Below are 16,303 nucleotides of genomic sequence, written 5' to 3'. Positions count from 1 at the left end.
TTCACTTAACAACCGTGTTACTAACTTATCAACTACAGTGATTCACTTAACAATTGTGGCAAGAAAGGTCATAAAATGGCATAAAATTTGCTTAGCAACAGAAATTTTGAGTTCAAATGCCAGAACATGCCAGAAACAATGCTCAAAAATGAAAGCTGTTGTGATCAAAATTACATTAGCGATAAGGGGTAAAACTTGACCTTCAAAACCCGCCTGACTAGACAAAACTACGAAACTGGAAAACTGGGACAGAATTAGGTTCTAAAACCCAGCAAAACGAATGTCATGGTGGTGGTTGGGAACGTTTCTAGAAAGTACCAAAACAAATTCTGACCAAGAAAGACTGTTTTGCCCTCATGTGGAGGCATTTAAGATGTTGAAACCATGAATATCCTCTCCCCAAGAATGGAAGCAGGGCTTAAGGTTACTCTTAAAAAAAAAAAAAGTCTCTGAGAATAAATCATGTTGGTTTGTTGGTTTGTTTCAAGCATGTACCCCGCCTCTCCCGTCCCTTGGCAACGTGGTTTGGTCGTCTTTGCCTGGGTGCTGCTGCTGCTGCTGCTGTTTTGTCCATGCTGGAAGCAATGGCCGCTTTGCAATGTGCAGAACATGTGTGCAAATAAAATTACAGCCTTGAGCAAATTGCACACTGCCCTCTCAACTATTTTTCTTCCCCTTCTTCCCCACAGTGTGGCTTTCCCTTCATCGAAATTTGCTAATTTGGTTGCAAAGAGAAAAAGCCTGACTAATCGCTGTGGGGCTTAAGCTCGGAATCTTTTCCATAAAGCAGAATGGAGAAGAGATCGCTTGAAAACCTTATTAAGAGTAAAACAGGCGCTAACTGATCATGGTTGACCTTTAATGCCAAGGCAGGGCTATGCCACAGATGGAAGGTAAGGGCAGAAGGGGAGATTTACAGCAGAGGAAGAGGGAAAGAGGGAAAGAGGGAAAGAGGGAAAGGAGAGGTGTTCGCCAACTGGCAGATCTATACAGGGGGTCAGGCAACGAACCTTGAAAGCTGAATCACTCTGGAGTTGTGCAAGTTGCACAATCCAGTTGGGATTTGAGGGCCATTGTGGTTCATCCATCAGAGCGAGAAGCATCCTGTTCTGGAAGTTACACAAGTTGTCCTCAGCTTATGACCATTCACTTAGCAACTGTTGCAAGTTGCAACGGTGCTGGAAAAAATGACTCATGACCAGTCCTCGCACTTACGATTGTCACAGGTTCCCATAGTCACACGATTGTGATCTGGGCACTTGGCATGTATCTCTGAGATGTGTAGCACCCGTGGATGACCTGTGGCCTCAGCGTTTTTGCAGACAATCCCAGCCGTGACACCCTCCTGCTTTGTCCAATATGAAATTGTTGACTTCTGACAAGCAAAGTCAATGAGGGAAGCCAAATTCACTTAACAACAGTGGCACAAAAGATGTAACTTCAGACACAATCCCATAATGACTCATTTAATGACCACATGGTTTAGCGACAGATCCCAGTTGTGGTTGTAAATCGAGGATTATCTGTATATTCAGCAAAACCCTTAGATAAATTAGGGAAGCAGATATGTGAATTTAAGTTTTTAAAACAAAATTGAGGGGCAAAACATGTAAAACTTCAGCCTTGCAAGGGCAATTTTATTTACAGAATAATTTCTTTCATTTATTTAATAATTTCTTTTTTTATTAAGAAGCATTGTAGGTTCCTCAGATCAGAGCCAGGTTCAGAGCCATGTCTGAGGAGGAGAGGAATGCGCTAAAAATGGACGAAGAGGAGGATGTTTCTGGGCGTAAGTTGGATCGGCCGCTCTTTGCTTCAGCCAACCAAGGCTGGCCATGCTGCTCTCGCTCAAGAAGAAGAGGAAGTCAGAAATGGTCCTCCCTCAACCCACAGCTTCTCTTTGTCCACTTCCCACCTCTCCTGCAGATGGTCAAGCCGGACCTTGCACCTTAGGAAAGGTCCTCTTGGGAGGTCCACTTTATAAATGCCAGGCTGGGCAGTCAAAAATAAATAAATAAAACAGAAACCCAGCAGGCTTGTCTCGAAGAAAATTAAAACCATGCCTTATTTGCACAAAGAATTTGCTTTCCAAAATCAAATATGTCACGGATTAAAAACCCTGCATTCGCTACTGCTGGGAAGAAGGTGGACGGTTAATTCAAGATTAAATGGCAATTATGTCCCATATGCAACCCAGGCACAGAATGCCCATTTTTCTCACCAAATAGAAGAATGGGGTGCATGGTTCCTCTGTAAATCAGTGTCCCCCTCCCCACTGGATTGTCACAGCCCCCTCAAGGAAACTCACAAGCATTGGCAGATCATTCCCAGTGCAAAAGATTCTCCCGCTGGCTTATGACTCTCTTTGTAACCTGCCACAATCTGGAGCTCAGCTTTTTTTTGGGGGGGGGGGAATCCATCTCCCCTTCTTCCTGAGTCTTCCTTGATGCCAACTTAGCCACACCAAGGCTACTTCCTAAATTTGCAATCCTTTGGAGCGTTTTCTTCCAAAGACTGCACAGCCTAAAAGGGAGCTTCATCCGAGCGTATCGAGTGCTCGCAGCTCAGGGCAAACCACAGCAAGTCTTGACCCCTTTTAAGTCTCAAAAGCAGAAAACATCTGGGAAAGGCATTTTCTCATTTGGGGCAAGGCACTGAAACTCAGCCTGCTATAGATAAGCGCAGGGAGAATCAGACACATCAACATTTTTCCAGGATACGAATAGCCTGTCCCAAAACTCCAATCCAAACAGCTGAGATCATTTTAAAACTATCAGCTCTCCTTGACAGAAAGAAGCTACCCCTCATATGTTATTTGGCTATGAATCTCTGGAGTTATTTCTGTTCCTGGTTCCCAAATGCCTGAGTTCAAAACAGGACATAACAAAAAATAATCCTTTCAAGTGATTAAAAAAGGAGAAAGGGACCAATCAGACTCTCTTCATTCCCCAGCAGTTTTCGGAAATCCAGGCCAACCATTTGGATCCCTCAGCCTGAAGCTCTGCAACATTTCTCCAAAGTCAACTGATATAGTCAGTAGGATTAATCCCCTAAGTGATGCTGCATTCATTGGTGGAGAGAAAAGGTTATCAATTTCCTTGCATCAACAGCAACCAAGTTTTAGTCCAAAGCAGGGGTGCAAATTCCTTGGGTGTCTCATCACACTTGGCCAAATAAAGTATCCAATTAATTCAATTTAAATACCAAACGCAACACAAATGAAACCATGACATGGGGAAATGAAGCATTTAGAAACCTGCTTTCCTGCCCTTTTCTCTTCTTCCCTTGTCTTTCTTCTTTAGTAATGTTCACACTGTCATCTTTTCCCAAACAAGGATCTCAGGTTACTGCTATATTTGATGTGAAAGTACAGTGGGGCTGCCTTCCTCCTCCTCTTCTTCCTCCCTCATCTCTGCCCAAATGGGAGTTTTCCTTTCTTCTAGATATAACCAGGAATTGGCAGTTAGTAATTACCACGATAACAATTTATGACATTCCCTTCCAAGAGTCACCATGATGGTTGAAAGCAGAAGCAGCTTCTCTTTGCAAAATAATAATAATCATCATCTCAATATGGCCCAGGTGTTTTTTCTTTCTTTCCAGAAAGCACCCATGGACCCCAGGGGGTTACCTGACGGAAGAAGATCAGAGCTGCAATGAAACACCAGCGCTTCCTCGCACTCACTTTGTTAAGGTGCACATCAAAACTCTACTCAACGTCTCTCATTTCCATCACAATACATGCTCAACAGCCTCACTCATTTTCTTATTATTCTTTTTTTTTTAAAAAAAAAAGTACTGAAATGCAAGATTCCATCCTCCAAAACTATGTTCTTGAGTGAGATTTCAGCTTAATTTAACAATATGGAAATAATTGAGTGAACGCTCTCCTCTTCTTCTACCTTGTAAAGGATTTTCAAAACTTAAACAGACAAGACAGATTCTGAATGAAACTACATAGGAAACGCAACTGCTAACTCAACAATAAACTCTCCTGAAATGCCGTTATTTAGAGGAAGCAGCTTAGTACAGATCCAGTCTTAAAAACGCCTAATATGAATGCATATTCTTTTACTACCTTAACATGAACGCTCTGTAAATCACCCTCACACCTCTTGAATTCAATAATGCAGTTGGGGACTACAATTCAGCACACATTAATTAAGAAGTAACCTCTATCTCTCTGTTCAACACATATAAGGGAAGCAAGATGTCCATTAAAGTAGAAGCTCCTGTTCCCCAAAAGAAAAGAAAAAAAAAATCAGAGAAGACAAAAAACCCACAACAGGGGATGCCAAGGCAAAGTCTAAAAGCCAAGATTTGAGAGAGAACCATAAAGAATGAAAATATTTGCCAGTAATTGGTTATCTAGGGGATAAAATTGTTCCTCTTCCCCAAGGAGAAGTTAGGTACCAGGGAAGAGTCCAAGAACAAGTCCTCCTCCAATGCTTCTAAGACCATCTATATTTAGGCAACGGCAAATAAATCACTACAGCTCCAGATGCAGGGCAGCATTTCCTTGGAAAGAAGAGCTTGACAAGAAGCCAAACGGATCAACTCTGGCTGAGGCTGGCCACAGAACGGGACACCATCTCACCAGGGTTCAACGCTGGACATTGCTCAAAAGCAGGAGCCCACTGGAGAGTCCTGGTGCTTCGCTGCCCACTCCAACCCCAATGAGAAAAAGTGAAGGAATTTCTCTCACAATGGAGAAAATTGCTTTAGGCCCCCAACCCCTAAAGCTGTTGCAAGCTAGCCCCTCCCAAAAAAACAAAAAATAATAATAATCCAGCAACCACCCCCAACAATTGAGTAAGCAATTGAGTTATCCTGCACAAGGAATCCTTACTTTGGCTGATCAGGAGAACTCACCCTTCTATTCCATTTGTGAATGGAATACACTGAATTCCCCTCCTGTCCACCCCACAGTTATTAAGCCCAAAGGCCCAGCACCATCCTTCCCTCCCCATCACCCCCAAGATCTGCCTCCCTCCCAGAGAGCTGTACCCAGAGAAGGCAAGCCAGGTCACAGAAGCACCTCCAAGCAGGCAAGCAGGCAAGCAAGCAAGCATGCCGTGTTCACCCACCGCACAGAGAGAACGGAAGCATCTCCTCTTCCCTTGAATCCAGCACCCCTCACATTGGGCAGATATTGAAAAGGCAAAGGGGGCGGTTGGGTGGGGAGACAGGAACAGACAAAAGCCACCCACAGGGCCTTCTACCCATTAAAATAAACATTACTGGATAAAAAAGACTTACATTAATTGGGGGCAATTTTCCTGCTGTCATTATACACAGCAGTCGGACTGTGTACTGAAGACCAGATCCAAAGAGAAATCAGAGCACATCCTGAACCGAGAAGGAAGAACGTAGGGACAGCAGGAATGCGGCTTTTAAGACCCCTAAGAGGAAAGCGTCTCTCTTAGCTTCCAATGGACCGATACTCCTCCCCCACCCCAACACGCATGCACACAACCACACAGAGAGAGAGAGAGAGAGAGAGCCCTTGCAGGCAGAAAGAGTAGGACATTGTGAAGCCAGCTCTCTACTCACTGCCTGAATCAGGGGATCAGCAGCAAATCCTCGTGGGTTTGGCTTCTCCTCGGCGGCAGAGAGAGTTCATTATCTAGCTTTTAATTCCAAAATATTGTGGAGATTTCCCATCACTACCACCCTTCGGCATGTGAAATTCAAAACCTAGCTGGTGAGGAGGAGGAGGAGGAGGAGGAGAGGAGGAGGAGGAGGAGGTAGAGGAGGAGGAGGAGGAAGAGGAGGAAGAGGAGGAGGAGGGAGAAGATGCAGAAGAAAAGACCGGTCAGGACAGGAAAGAGTGATCCGGGATAGCGATAAGAATAATAAATAAAATTAAAAGAGCAAGGAGTGTCATCTACCCCATCTTCTGAAAAGAGGCAGCTTCAAGCACACCATCTGCGGATTTTGCATCTGCATTTTGCACCAATGATGCAGAAATGGGGAAGTGTGACAGGTTATTTTCCTTCCCCTGAAGAACCTGGAGAACTCGGGAGGAAGCAAAGTGTCGTTCTGGGATCTATTAAGGGACCAAGAGTTTAAAAGCGTTGGACTGCAGCTAAGGAGAAATGGATTCCTCCTGTCTCCCTCCCCTTTCCCTTCTCCTCCCCCCACCCCAAGCCACACAGTGATACAGGAGTTGCTATGATACACTCAACAGCCTCCTGCTTGGAAATGGCAGCCAATAATTTTAAGGCTGCTTTAAGGAGGCACTCGGGCATTGACGGGTTCCAGCTGCAACATGCAGGCAGTCTTAGTTATTAGCCCGGCTCTTCATCATCTCTTGCACTACCGTTATCGGGAGGAAATCTCTGCCCGTTCAGCGTCAGGTTCTCTCTTCCCTTCCGCAGCCTTTTCACCTCTGACCTGACCATGGCAGGAGGTACAAAGTGGTGGAACAGCTGGGCAGGGGGGAAGAATATTGGGGTTCTGGAGCTATCCCAACTCTGCCACAGAGTAAATGTCCAATTTTGGAGCCCTTTCCAGGGGAAGAAAGCAAAAACTGAAGTCTGCAGGAGATTTCAGGGAAGATTTGAGATCCAAAATGACCTCAAGGGTTAATTTTCAGGGTTGTGTTTCCCTGTTGCAATGGGAAAGCAACCAAATCTATCTCCTTTGGCTTGTAGCTACTTCTGGACCACCAAAGATTTACTTTTCCAATTCCAAATGACTAGGTTTGGTCTTTGGGGCTCTATCTTTCCAGACGGCCTTTAACGGGCTGTGGTTTGGCATCAGCTGCCTTTAAGGAAAAGCCCCGTTGATTTCAGGGATTCTTTCTTTAGGCCAAGGTGAGGATTTGGAGTCTTTTGAGACAGGATGCTGTGCAAAGCTCTCCACAAAAATCTCATCCACCCTCAGAGTATTCTGCCATTACTATTAGCCCCAATAGTTAGAGTATGAATACAGAACTACATCTGTCATTGTGAAAGCCAAACATCAATTGTTTTTTTTACCATTGTGGCTTTGGGGCTTCTCTAAAACTCAGGTTAAAATTTACAACAGGAGCTGGCAGTTTGCAACAATCTAGAAGCTTTCCATTTGCGTGCATTTTATCAGCATATGTAAACCCTGGATATTTTGGATATTTGTGTTGCTTAAAGGATAGGACAAGGAGGGGGGGGGGCAACTGAGGTGTAAAAACACACACACAAACACACACACTTAGTGAATTGCCCACCAACATGATGCTGACGGTAGCACTGATTCATCACCAAGCAGAACCTTAAAGCAATATTTTGGGGCAAACATGTTCAGCACTGCTATTATGGACACAGCTAACCTTCGGAGATTCCTTCCTTCTCCCAACTCCTTCAAGCTCAATCGATCCAAGATCAAAAGAAGAAACATAACCAGCTTTTGCCTAAAAAGAGAAGTCTGAATCTAAAGATCTCCCTAAGGTCTAGCTCATTTGTCTAATTTGCCACTTGTCTGAAATGATATTGGGTCTCCTGTCTGTGTAGGGGGTTGAACTAGAAGACTCTATAATTCTGTGTTAAATTCTATGTCTGTATTAATCAATACAGGGGCAAGAAGAGACAGATTGTATGTAAATACTCTTACAAAGGTCTACAAGAAGCCCAGGTCCTTGGCAATTCAAGCTGTAGCTTCTATTACAATATAACGTTCGTCAAGTCCTTAAGCAATAATTGTTATTATTAATAGCATTCAGCCATAGACAGATTGGTGATTCATATCTCTTTAGGTACACAGCTCCTAACCTTCCTTCTGGCTCTAACAGCTTAAGATGCTTATCTGTCTTTTTATTTATTTCAAAACACCCCTTATTTGAAATTGCAGAAAATTCAGGCTGGTCCCGGGGTTTCTGATCACCTTCCCAATGCAAAAGCAAGAAGAAAAGTTGGAAGTTGAAGTAACCACTTTAAAGAGTCTCTACTATTTTTTTATTATAAAATGTATGATACATTTATGAAAATTAAAATTAAAAATGTTTATTTAAAACCTCCCCTTCCATTCGTGCCCACCGCTGCTAAACACAGTTCAATAATTTGTACTTTACTTTAAACATTGGCAATTGTTGCTAGCTTATATTTAAATCCTAAAAAAAAACCCATCTTCCAGATGCTTAAATCTGCCCTGCTCTGTGCTATATTGTCTATAGGGAAACCATTCCTGATTGTACCTGGTTAGACTTAGCTTTATGGTGGGTAGCCCTGATAATTTATGGCAGCCAAGTGATAATTTGGAAATGTTTGCTCTGCAGCAACACTAGGGAGATATTTTTGAAATATTTCAAAAGGAAAAGGCAACAGTACCCCAAATTGGAAGAGAGGCATACCACCAAAAGCAATGCTTTCACTGCAACCCTTGTGGTTTTCCTGTGCACCCCCTGCCATTCTAAACTCTTTCTCGTGGGGGATATATTTCTCCTTTTTGGACCACTTTTAACAGAAAAATTAGTGGGCATCTTTTGACATGCAATTAATCTTTTGCTTATCTGGTAAGGTGCAATTCAAGACTTCTGTTCTGAATGAAACCTGTGTCAATTAAAGTCAGCCCATCCAGGCACCAGGTTACTTTTGCAACTGCTCAAGATTTACATCTTACTCCCTCTTCCCGCTTCCTTTGATTTTAAAAAGGAATAAAAGGGAAATTGTAAAAAAAAAAAAAGATCAAACCCCACTATTTTTTTTGTACTCATCTGTGAAGGGGGAAACTTGCAAAGTAGCTGGTTGCATTTTCAGCCTGTTGAGGCGAATAGCCCCCAAAAAGCTAGGAAGGATGTTGGTAGATTGGGGATTCAAGTCACGCTGTCAAGGCAACAGAATCAAACAACATATACGCACACTCTTACACACACACACACCGCTTGCTAAAGCCCAGTCCCTCAATTGTGGCTCAAGCTGTTCACCATTTTCCCTTTAGCATCTCCCAGGCCGGCCAACAGACACCCAACGTGGCAACCTCTTGTAGCCTTTGCTCTGAAGACCCTTTTCTGTAAGCACTATAAGGAGCAGCTCCTCTTCAGTCAGCAAATTGGGTATTCAATATGCACCCACACACAGTCACATACGTACACAAATGTACACTACTGGGAGTTTAAGTACCCTTCTTTTACATCAGATCATTTGGACAGATCTAGCTATGAAATAATGTAATAGATGTAATGTAATATGATGTAAAAGAACAGTACTTACACTCTTCCTTATGTATACCATGGGTATACATGGGTATACATACATACACTCACACACACTCACACACACACACACACACACACAAAATCCACCACCGACCCTGCCTAAAAGAGAGTATAAAGGAAGCCAGGCGCATTCCTACCAGGCGCTTCATTCCACGACTGAATTCCCTGGTTTTTCAGAGTCCGCCTCCTAAACCTGACCGAAAGGGAACTAGCCGGGTTGGTTTCACCTCGCGGGACAACCGCAACCCTCCCTCAGTCGAGGCAAGCCGAGCTTCGCGAGGAGCGCCAAGGCAGCTGCGGGGCGGCCGAGCTCAGCCGGGCTTGCATGCAGCACGTGCGCCCGTCCCTCCGGAGCTCTGTGTGCATGCACGCTCCCGTGTACGACGCAGACATGCATGGCGCCCGGCGGAGTTTGCCACGGGGGAAGCGAGGCAGGCGGGGGACCGCGGAGGCCTCCAACCCCCCCCCCCGCCCAGCCCGTCGCGACCACCCCCCACCCCGCCCCCGTCCGGCCCGAGGGGGACCCGGCGGGGGCCAGACCCGGCCAGCGAGGCAGAAGGTACCAACGTCATCAGCTCACAGCGAGGCCATGTTGAATCGCGCGGCTGCTCCGAGCCCCTCCGCGAAGCGAGGCCCCGCCGCGGCGGGCCCGGGAGGCTTCCCCCGCGCCGGCGGGCGGGCGGGCGGGCAGGCGGACTGGCTCTCGGGGCGGCCGGCGTCAGGCGGGGGTCAGGGGCGGCGGCGGCCCGCGGAGGAGCGGAGGGCCCCGGCAGGGCAGGGCAGGGCAGCCCGGGGGCCGAGAGGGGAGACCCGCGCCCCTTCCTGGCGGGCGGGCGGGCGGGCTTCAGCGGGTGCCCAGGAAGAACATGAGGATCACGTTGACCAGCAGCAGCAGCACGATGACGGAGAAGACCACCACCGTCTGGACGTCCAGGGTCATGGTGCAGTGCAAGACGCTGTAGTGCTCCAGGTGCGGCGGGCGGGCAGGCCGGGCGCTGTCAACCGCTGCTCGGCCAGACTGTCCATACAGCCACCATGCTCGACGGCAGCCGGCTAAGAAGAAATGGCCCGCGGCTCTCGCCTCCGCCGCCGCCGCCGAGGGGGAGGCAGGCAGGCAGGGAGGGAGGGGGCTGCTGCCGCCGCCGCCGCCGCCGCCGAGGGAGGCAGGGAGGGGCGGCCGGCGCGCGGCCGGGGCTCGGGAGGGAGCCGCGGGGGCGCGCGCGCGCTCCCGCCTCGCGTGGACCCGAAGCCGCCGCTGAGGCACCGAGGAGCCGCCGCCGCCGCCGCCGCCGGGCCAAGTCCAGGCAAGGCGGGGAGCGCGCGGGAGGGGCGCGCGCCGGGGAGGGAAGCGGCCGCCGGTCCCGCGCTCCCCGGGTGGGTCTTCGCCTCCGCGGACGCTCCCTTCGCGCCCTCGCTCGGGACGGATCCCTTTGGCGACCCCCCGGGAGGAGGCGGTCCGCTCACAGGCGAGCGTGCGAGATGGTGGGGGGACGGGATGCCCGGGGAGCGAGAGAGAAAGAGAAGCGGCTCCTCTCCTTGTCTCTTTCCTGCCTGTCCAGGTCCAAATCAACCCAGCCATAACCCCCTGGGCTGCACCTCTTCGATTGCACCTGCAGCCCTAGGAGACTCCTCGGCTGAACCGTCCAGTATGTCCCTCCTCCATCTAAACTCTGTTCCTCCTTCATATCTATCTATTTATCTATCCTTATCCCGCATCTATCTATCATTTATCATCTTCCATATCTATCCATCTATATAGCTATATGGCTATCATCATCTATCATCTGTCTATATCTATCATCATCTGTATCTATTTACCTCTCTAATCAATCTATCAATCTATCTCCTATCTATCTACCTCTCTCTAATCAATCAAGCTATCTAGCTATCTATCCATCCATCCATCCATCATCTCCCCTGCAAAAAAAACTAGGCTTGGAAACAGAAGATGCTATTTTTTTTCTATCCACAGGATATTTCTACTGGGGGGGGGGTGTTTCTACCCCCACTTGAAGTAACAAAACCACTTCAATTGGGGAGAAGCCCATATGGAAAGCTGTGAAAGTGTTGGAAGTCACTCATTAGCTCACTCTCTAGCAGGGATGACATTACCTAGTTGGGTAATGAAACGTCTGCAAGGAAACAACCGAGGTCAGAGAGCACTTCAACTCTGAGCCACAAACGTTCCCTTCTCTTAGTCACTCGTGGAATAGTGTGACATCTGTGATGTGCCACAGCTGAAACAAAGGCTGCCATCATCGACGCCATGTCAACCTCAGGATTCTCATGTCACCGGACGTTGCCTTGAGAAGGAAACATGCTTTAAATAACCATAGTTAAAACACACAGACATTGCTGGACTACCCAAACATGAGGCCCTCGTAGATATTTCAAGCTATTTCTGGGTGGGGGGAGAGATCTAAAGTACCACATTCTTCGGCAAAAAAAAATCTTTGTAACTTTCAAACCTCCTTGCTTGCCCAATATTTCTTTCTGTGAGTGTTCTAAAATTTAGTCCCCCCTGTGCTGTTTTGCCTTCATTCCAACAACAACTAACTTCCATTCATAACTTGTATTAAGCCATTAATTACAGTCTACAGTCCATAATGTTGGGTTCATCGATCAAGAAACCACGAAACCCAAATACGCCGCCTGGGAATATAAATCACATTATAGAATCATAGGGTTGGAATGGAGCTAGGACTTCTGGCTGCCTGTCACCCCGTCCATGACAGGAATTCTCAGAACATCCCACAGAAGTTTTGCTTAAAAGCTACCCATAATGATGGAGCTTCTGTGATCCCAGTAGGCTGACTGTTCCATTGCTTAATGGCTGCACAGTTAGGACCTTCCTTGTTACTCCATGCTTGGATCTGCAGTTTCCACCCATGGTCCTCCAGTTAGGAATTGTTCTGTATACTATACAGTGGTAGATTTTGTCTTCTCTACAGAGGTAGATAGATAAACTCAAAACATTCATACAAAGTCTTTATTATTGGTTCATCAGGTATCCTCATAACTCACATTTGTGACAAAGTTCTTCTTAATGTCCAATCCTTTGCATATCTGTCTTGTAGGTAAAAAGATGGTTATCTCCTTATCCCTTTCCTCCCATCTCATAGCGGTAGAGGTAGAGCAGCTACCACGAGTCCATGAGTTCAGGCAAGAGTGAAGAACCCACCCACCAACCCATTGAGGGTCAATTTAGTGACCAATCAGGATTACAGATGTGGTCACATGACATGGACTGCATTTCCCAGGCTACCTTAACTACATTTACCATGATGCATTCCCTTAAGGGGACAGCTCACAATTGCTAACTAACTGTCCAATTCCCATACACTGGCTGGACCGCACAGGAATTGTGGAGGATAAATATATTCTGTCTTCTTTGTGGCAGACCTTCAAATCTTAAAAGATTGGTATCATCTCTCCTATCATCTCTTCCAATATTGGACGTTTTTAAGAAGAGATTGCACAACCTCTGAAATGCTATAGGATGTCCTGCTTAAGCAGGGGGTTGGCCTAGAAAATATCCAAGATGCCTTCGAACTCTGTTACTTGAAGGGCTGCCACAGGGAAGAGGGCATTGAGTTCTCCATAGCACCCAAGGGTAGGACAAGGAATCATGGATGGAGGCTTGTCATGGAGATCCAACCTGGAAAATAAGGAGGAATTTCCTGACAGTGAAAACAATCAAGGGAACAGTTTGACTCCTGGACTTTGGGAGGCTCCATTGCTGGAGGTTTTCAAGAAGAGACTGGAAAGCCATTTGTCTGAAATGATATAAGAACTCCTGCCTGAGGTAGATGGATGGACTAGAAGACCTCCAAGGTCCTTTCCAGCCCTATAATTCTATGAAATCTTATGGTTTCAAACCTGCTTCACTAAACATGGTTCAGATTAGACTGCTGCTCGCAGATTCATGCAGACTATTTCAATTCTCTCCCACCCACAAATGCCATGGCGGTTCCCTCTGCAGATCTGACCATAAGCGCAGGTCTATTTAGTATGATATTGTTTCACTAACTAAGATAGAAGGCTTTCAAGGCATTCAACATCTCTCTCCGGCTATTAATTGTGACCCGTTTCCAACTGGAAGCTAATGACCGGAAGCTACTGCAAATGATGCATTTAAATGAATGAGTACTTGATGCATTTTTCTGAAAGTGTGCCTGACTTTAAATATGGGAGTTGATAAGCTAATCCAAAGGCTTAATCTCATTCCTACTTCACCACTTAAACATACAGAATTAGTTCTGTTCTACTTGCCATACACGAAATAGACCAGAGCCCAATGCCAGAGCGAGTGCATTCCCTGCACTGCCCAGGTTCGATTCCCAGCCTGTCTTAATAGATGGCTTAAAATTAGGCATTCAGACTGTCCCTTTGGCCATCCCATTGTTAAGTGCAAAAGCGCCACATCATATGAGCAGCTCACATAAACAAACTTTTCCTTTAAAACCAAAGAAGAAAAAACTCTTTTTATCAACCAGGATGTGAAATGTTAGACAAAAATAGCAGGAGAATTTTTAGACCTGGTACTGTTTTAAACCAACCTGGACCAGAAAGATCTTCAAACAAAAGAGACCTCCGCTCACATTTGGTTTCAATGGATGACTCTGAATTCTGTGAGAAAACAACTTTGCTCTAGATACATTTTCCCTTATAATACATGACTGCATCTCCCTTTCTCAAATTTCTTTACTCTCCTAATCTCCAATATTGCAGGCTTTGCTCATAGAAGAACTGCTATAAGCAGTTGCCTATACCATTGCTCTTTTTAGCATATCTCCCTGGCTATGAGGTATCCTTTGGAGCTGTAGTGACCAAAATGCAGCATTTCCAACTGTAGCCTCACCTTAATTTCATACAGTGGCATTATTGATTCCATTCAGTTGAATCGCAACCTTTGTCTCACAACGGAGATGAGTTAATCAGCCGAGACCATCAATAAAAGGGCAACATGGCACCTGAGGTTAAAGATACACAACCTCCCACTAGGTAACCTTTATCCATTCTGCATTAACTGACAGACGCTGTAAGGTGTGCATCTATGACACATCCACCAAAAGCAACTCACTTTGTAACTGTTGGTAAGTTCATCCTAATCACAAAAAAATTCAGGCAATCCTCAACTTACAACCATAATTGAGCCCAAAATTTCTGTTGCTGAGACATTTGTTAAGTGAATTATGCCCCATGTTACAACTTTCTTGCCCCAAGTTGTTAAGTGAATCACTGCAGTTAAGTTAGTAATACTGTTGTTAAGTGAATCTGGCTTGATTTTACTTGTCAGAAAGTCGTAAAGGAGGATCACCTGATCTTGGGACATTGCAACCGTCGTAAATTCGAGTCATTTGCCAAGTGTCTGAATTTTGATCATGTGACTATGAAGATGCTGCAACAGTCATAAGTGTGAAAAACTGTCATAAGTCACTTTACTCAGTGCTATTGTATTTTTGAACTGTCACTAAATGAATTGCTATAACCCAAGGACTACCTGTACATGAGCCTGCTTTGAGTGCTGTTTAGTTCAGACAATTTTTCAAGATCCTAGAACAAGTCCACAGTAAAAGAAATCTAACTAAGTGCAATAGAAATCATCTGGAGGAATTTAATTTTCAGTGTAAACTGAGCTACTTTGGTTAAGATTTCCTCCCGGAGTTTTGTTGGACAGCAACCATCCCAGTAGGGAGGAGGGATCAAACAGGGAATTAGCATGGACTCATTAGGTAAACACAAGATAGTAAAGTCTGACTGTCTTTGAATGCCATTGAGCCTCATCTAGTTTTTGCCAGGTGAATCTACCAATCTGGGAAGATTCCTATGAAATAGGCACAGATCAATCGAGTAACTATTTTGAATTCTACACACCTGGGGCCTGGTTGTTCATATCTGTCACCAGTGGATTAAATCTGCCCAGAGAATTTGAAAACACCATTTATCTAAAACAGTCTTTTCCAGTATGATATCCAGCAAATTCCCACTACTGTGTTCCAGTGCAAAAACAACAACAACACACCATTATCTGAATATCTGCAACTATTCCTTGTGCCCTGTAATTTCAGCATGCATTGAAAGACTCTAGGAAGGTGATTCCTCACAACCAGGGTGGATCAGGGCTCACCAAACTAAATCTCTGCTTCCTTCTCCACCTTTTAGGACAAACAGCCTTCAGAAAGTCCATATATCCTACTGTCCAGGAACTGAGACTGTCCATTCAGGTCCAATGTTTCCCTGCCCTCCTCCCAAAATGATTACAATTGAGTCCTCAAATTATGAGTATAATTGAATCCAGAATTACAGTCATAAATTGTGGTTACCGTAGCAGGTCCCTGTGTGACCACACCCAATTTTATGACCATTTGTGTAGTGGAAATAAAGCGAATGCCCCGATCATTAAGCAAATGCCACAGTGGTTGCCCTACCCTAGAAGGAGAGATCTTCAGCCAGTAGGATTTGGGGGAGCTATCCAGGGTCCTGTTTCCTGGTGTCTTTTTGCCTTTACTTTGCCTGCCCTGTCTGAATCTTCTGTCTCGGCTGCCTAAACAATAACCAATTGACTTTGGATTTCTCCTTTCAGTTCCATGTTGAGTTCTGGGCATCACATGAGGCAAGATTCAGTGGAATTAGAAAAGGCTCAGAGTATGCAATAAAGGTGAAGAGCTCAAAAATGTGAGTCTTCTCAAGACTAAGGGAGGAGGCAGTACACTCACCAGAGTCAGCTAGAACAAAGTTTGAGGCCCACTCTTCTCCATTCCAGAATGCAAGTCATGGAGTAAGGTTGGGGCAAGTGGATTCTGACTGAATATTGGGGAAACCTTCAATAGTTCAACAGTGGCATCATTGACGGACATAAATGGCAGATTCACATTGCTGGATGTGTTGACGTGGAGGCTGGATACACGAGGCATGAAAACCAACTGGGGGACTTTGGGTCTATCCTTCTGTCCCAGCCAGCCCACCTTACAGGGTTGTTGCTGAAAATAGGAAGAGGAAGGTGGGTTGGATGTATTTGCTGCCATGTGCTATTTGTAAAAAATAATAAAGGCAAGATATAAATAAATATGTGGTTTGCCCACTGAGATTTCTATGTGAAGTGCAAACTGA

General features: G+C 45.6%; 2 protein-coding genes across 8 annotated transcripts in view; both read right to left on the bottom strand.

Annotated features, from left to right (window-relative positions):
• The window catches only part of ARHGEF9 (Cdc42 guanine nucleotide exchange factor 9), a 263,763-nt gene that overhangs the window by 136,938 nt on the left and 110,522 nt on the right, over positions 1-16,303 (bottom strand). Inside the window, exon 1 of one of the 7 annotated variants that reach the window (XM_087940856.1) lies at positions 9,771-10,361. The exons of 4 other annotated variants lie outside the window; for them this stretch is intronic. Coding sequence is in view for 1 of the 3 variants with exons in the window: in XM_087940855.1 (XP_087796981.1) it covers positions 5,260-5,289 (30 nt within the window). In the remaining 2 variants the exon portion in view is untranslated. Of the gene's footprint in view, positions 1-5,259; positions 5,433-5,553; positions 5,657-9,770; positions 10,362-16,303 lie in introns of those variants that run through there. 2 more of the 7 variants (XM_087940857.1, XM_087940855.1) reach the window with 2 other exon arrangements.
• Positions 10,035-10,216, bottom strand: LOC148124751 (uncharacterized). The gene is given in 2 exon segments (XM_087940860.1): positions 10,035-10,171; positions 10,174-10,216. Coding segments are annotated over 2 exon segments (180 nt in total).

This window comes from Pseudonaja textilis, chromosome 12 (genome assembly GCF_049901715.1).
Source record: "Pseudonaja textilis isolate UNSWEBS1 chromosome 12, rPseTex1.2, whole genome shotgun sequence".
Taxonomy (NCBI): Eukaryota; Metazoa; Chordata; class Lepidosauria; order Squamata; family Elapidae; genus Pseudonaja; species Pseudonaja textilis.
The sequence above is the reverse complement of the archived record's forward strand: the minus strand, read 5'-3'. Positions and strand labels throughout refer to the sequence as shown.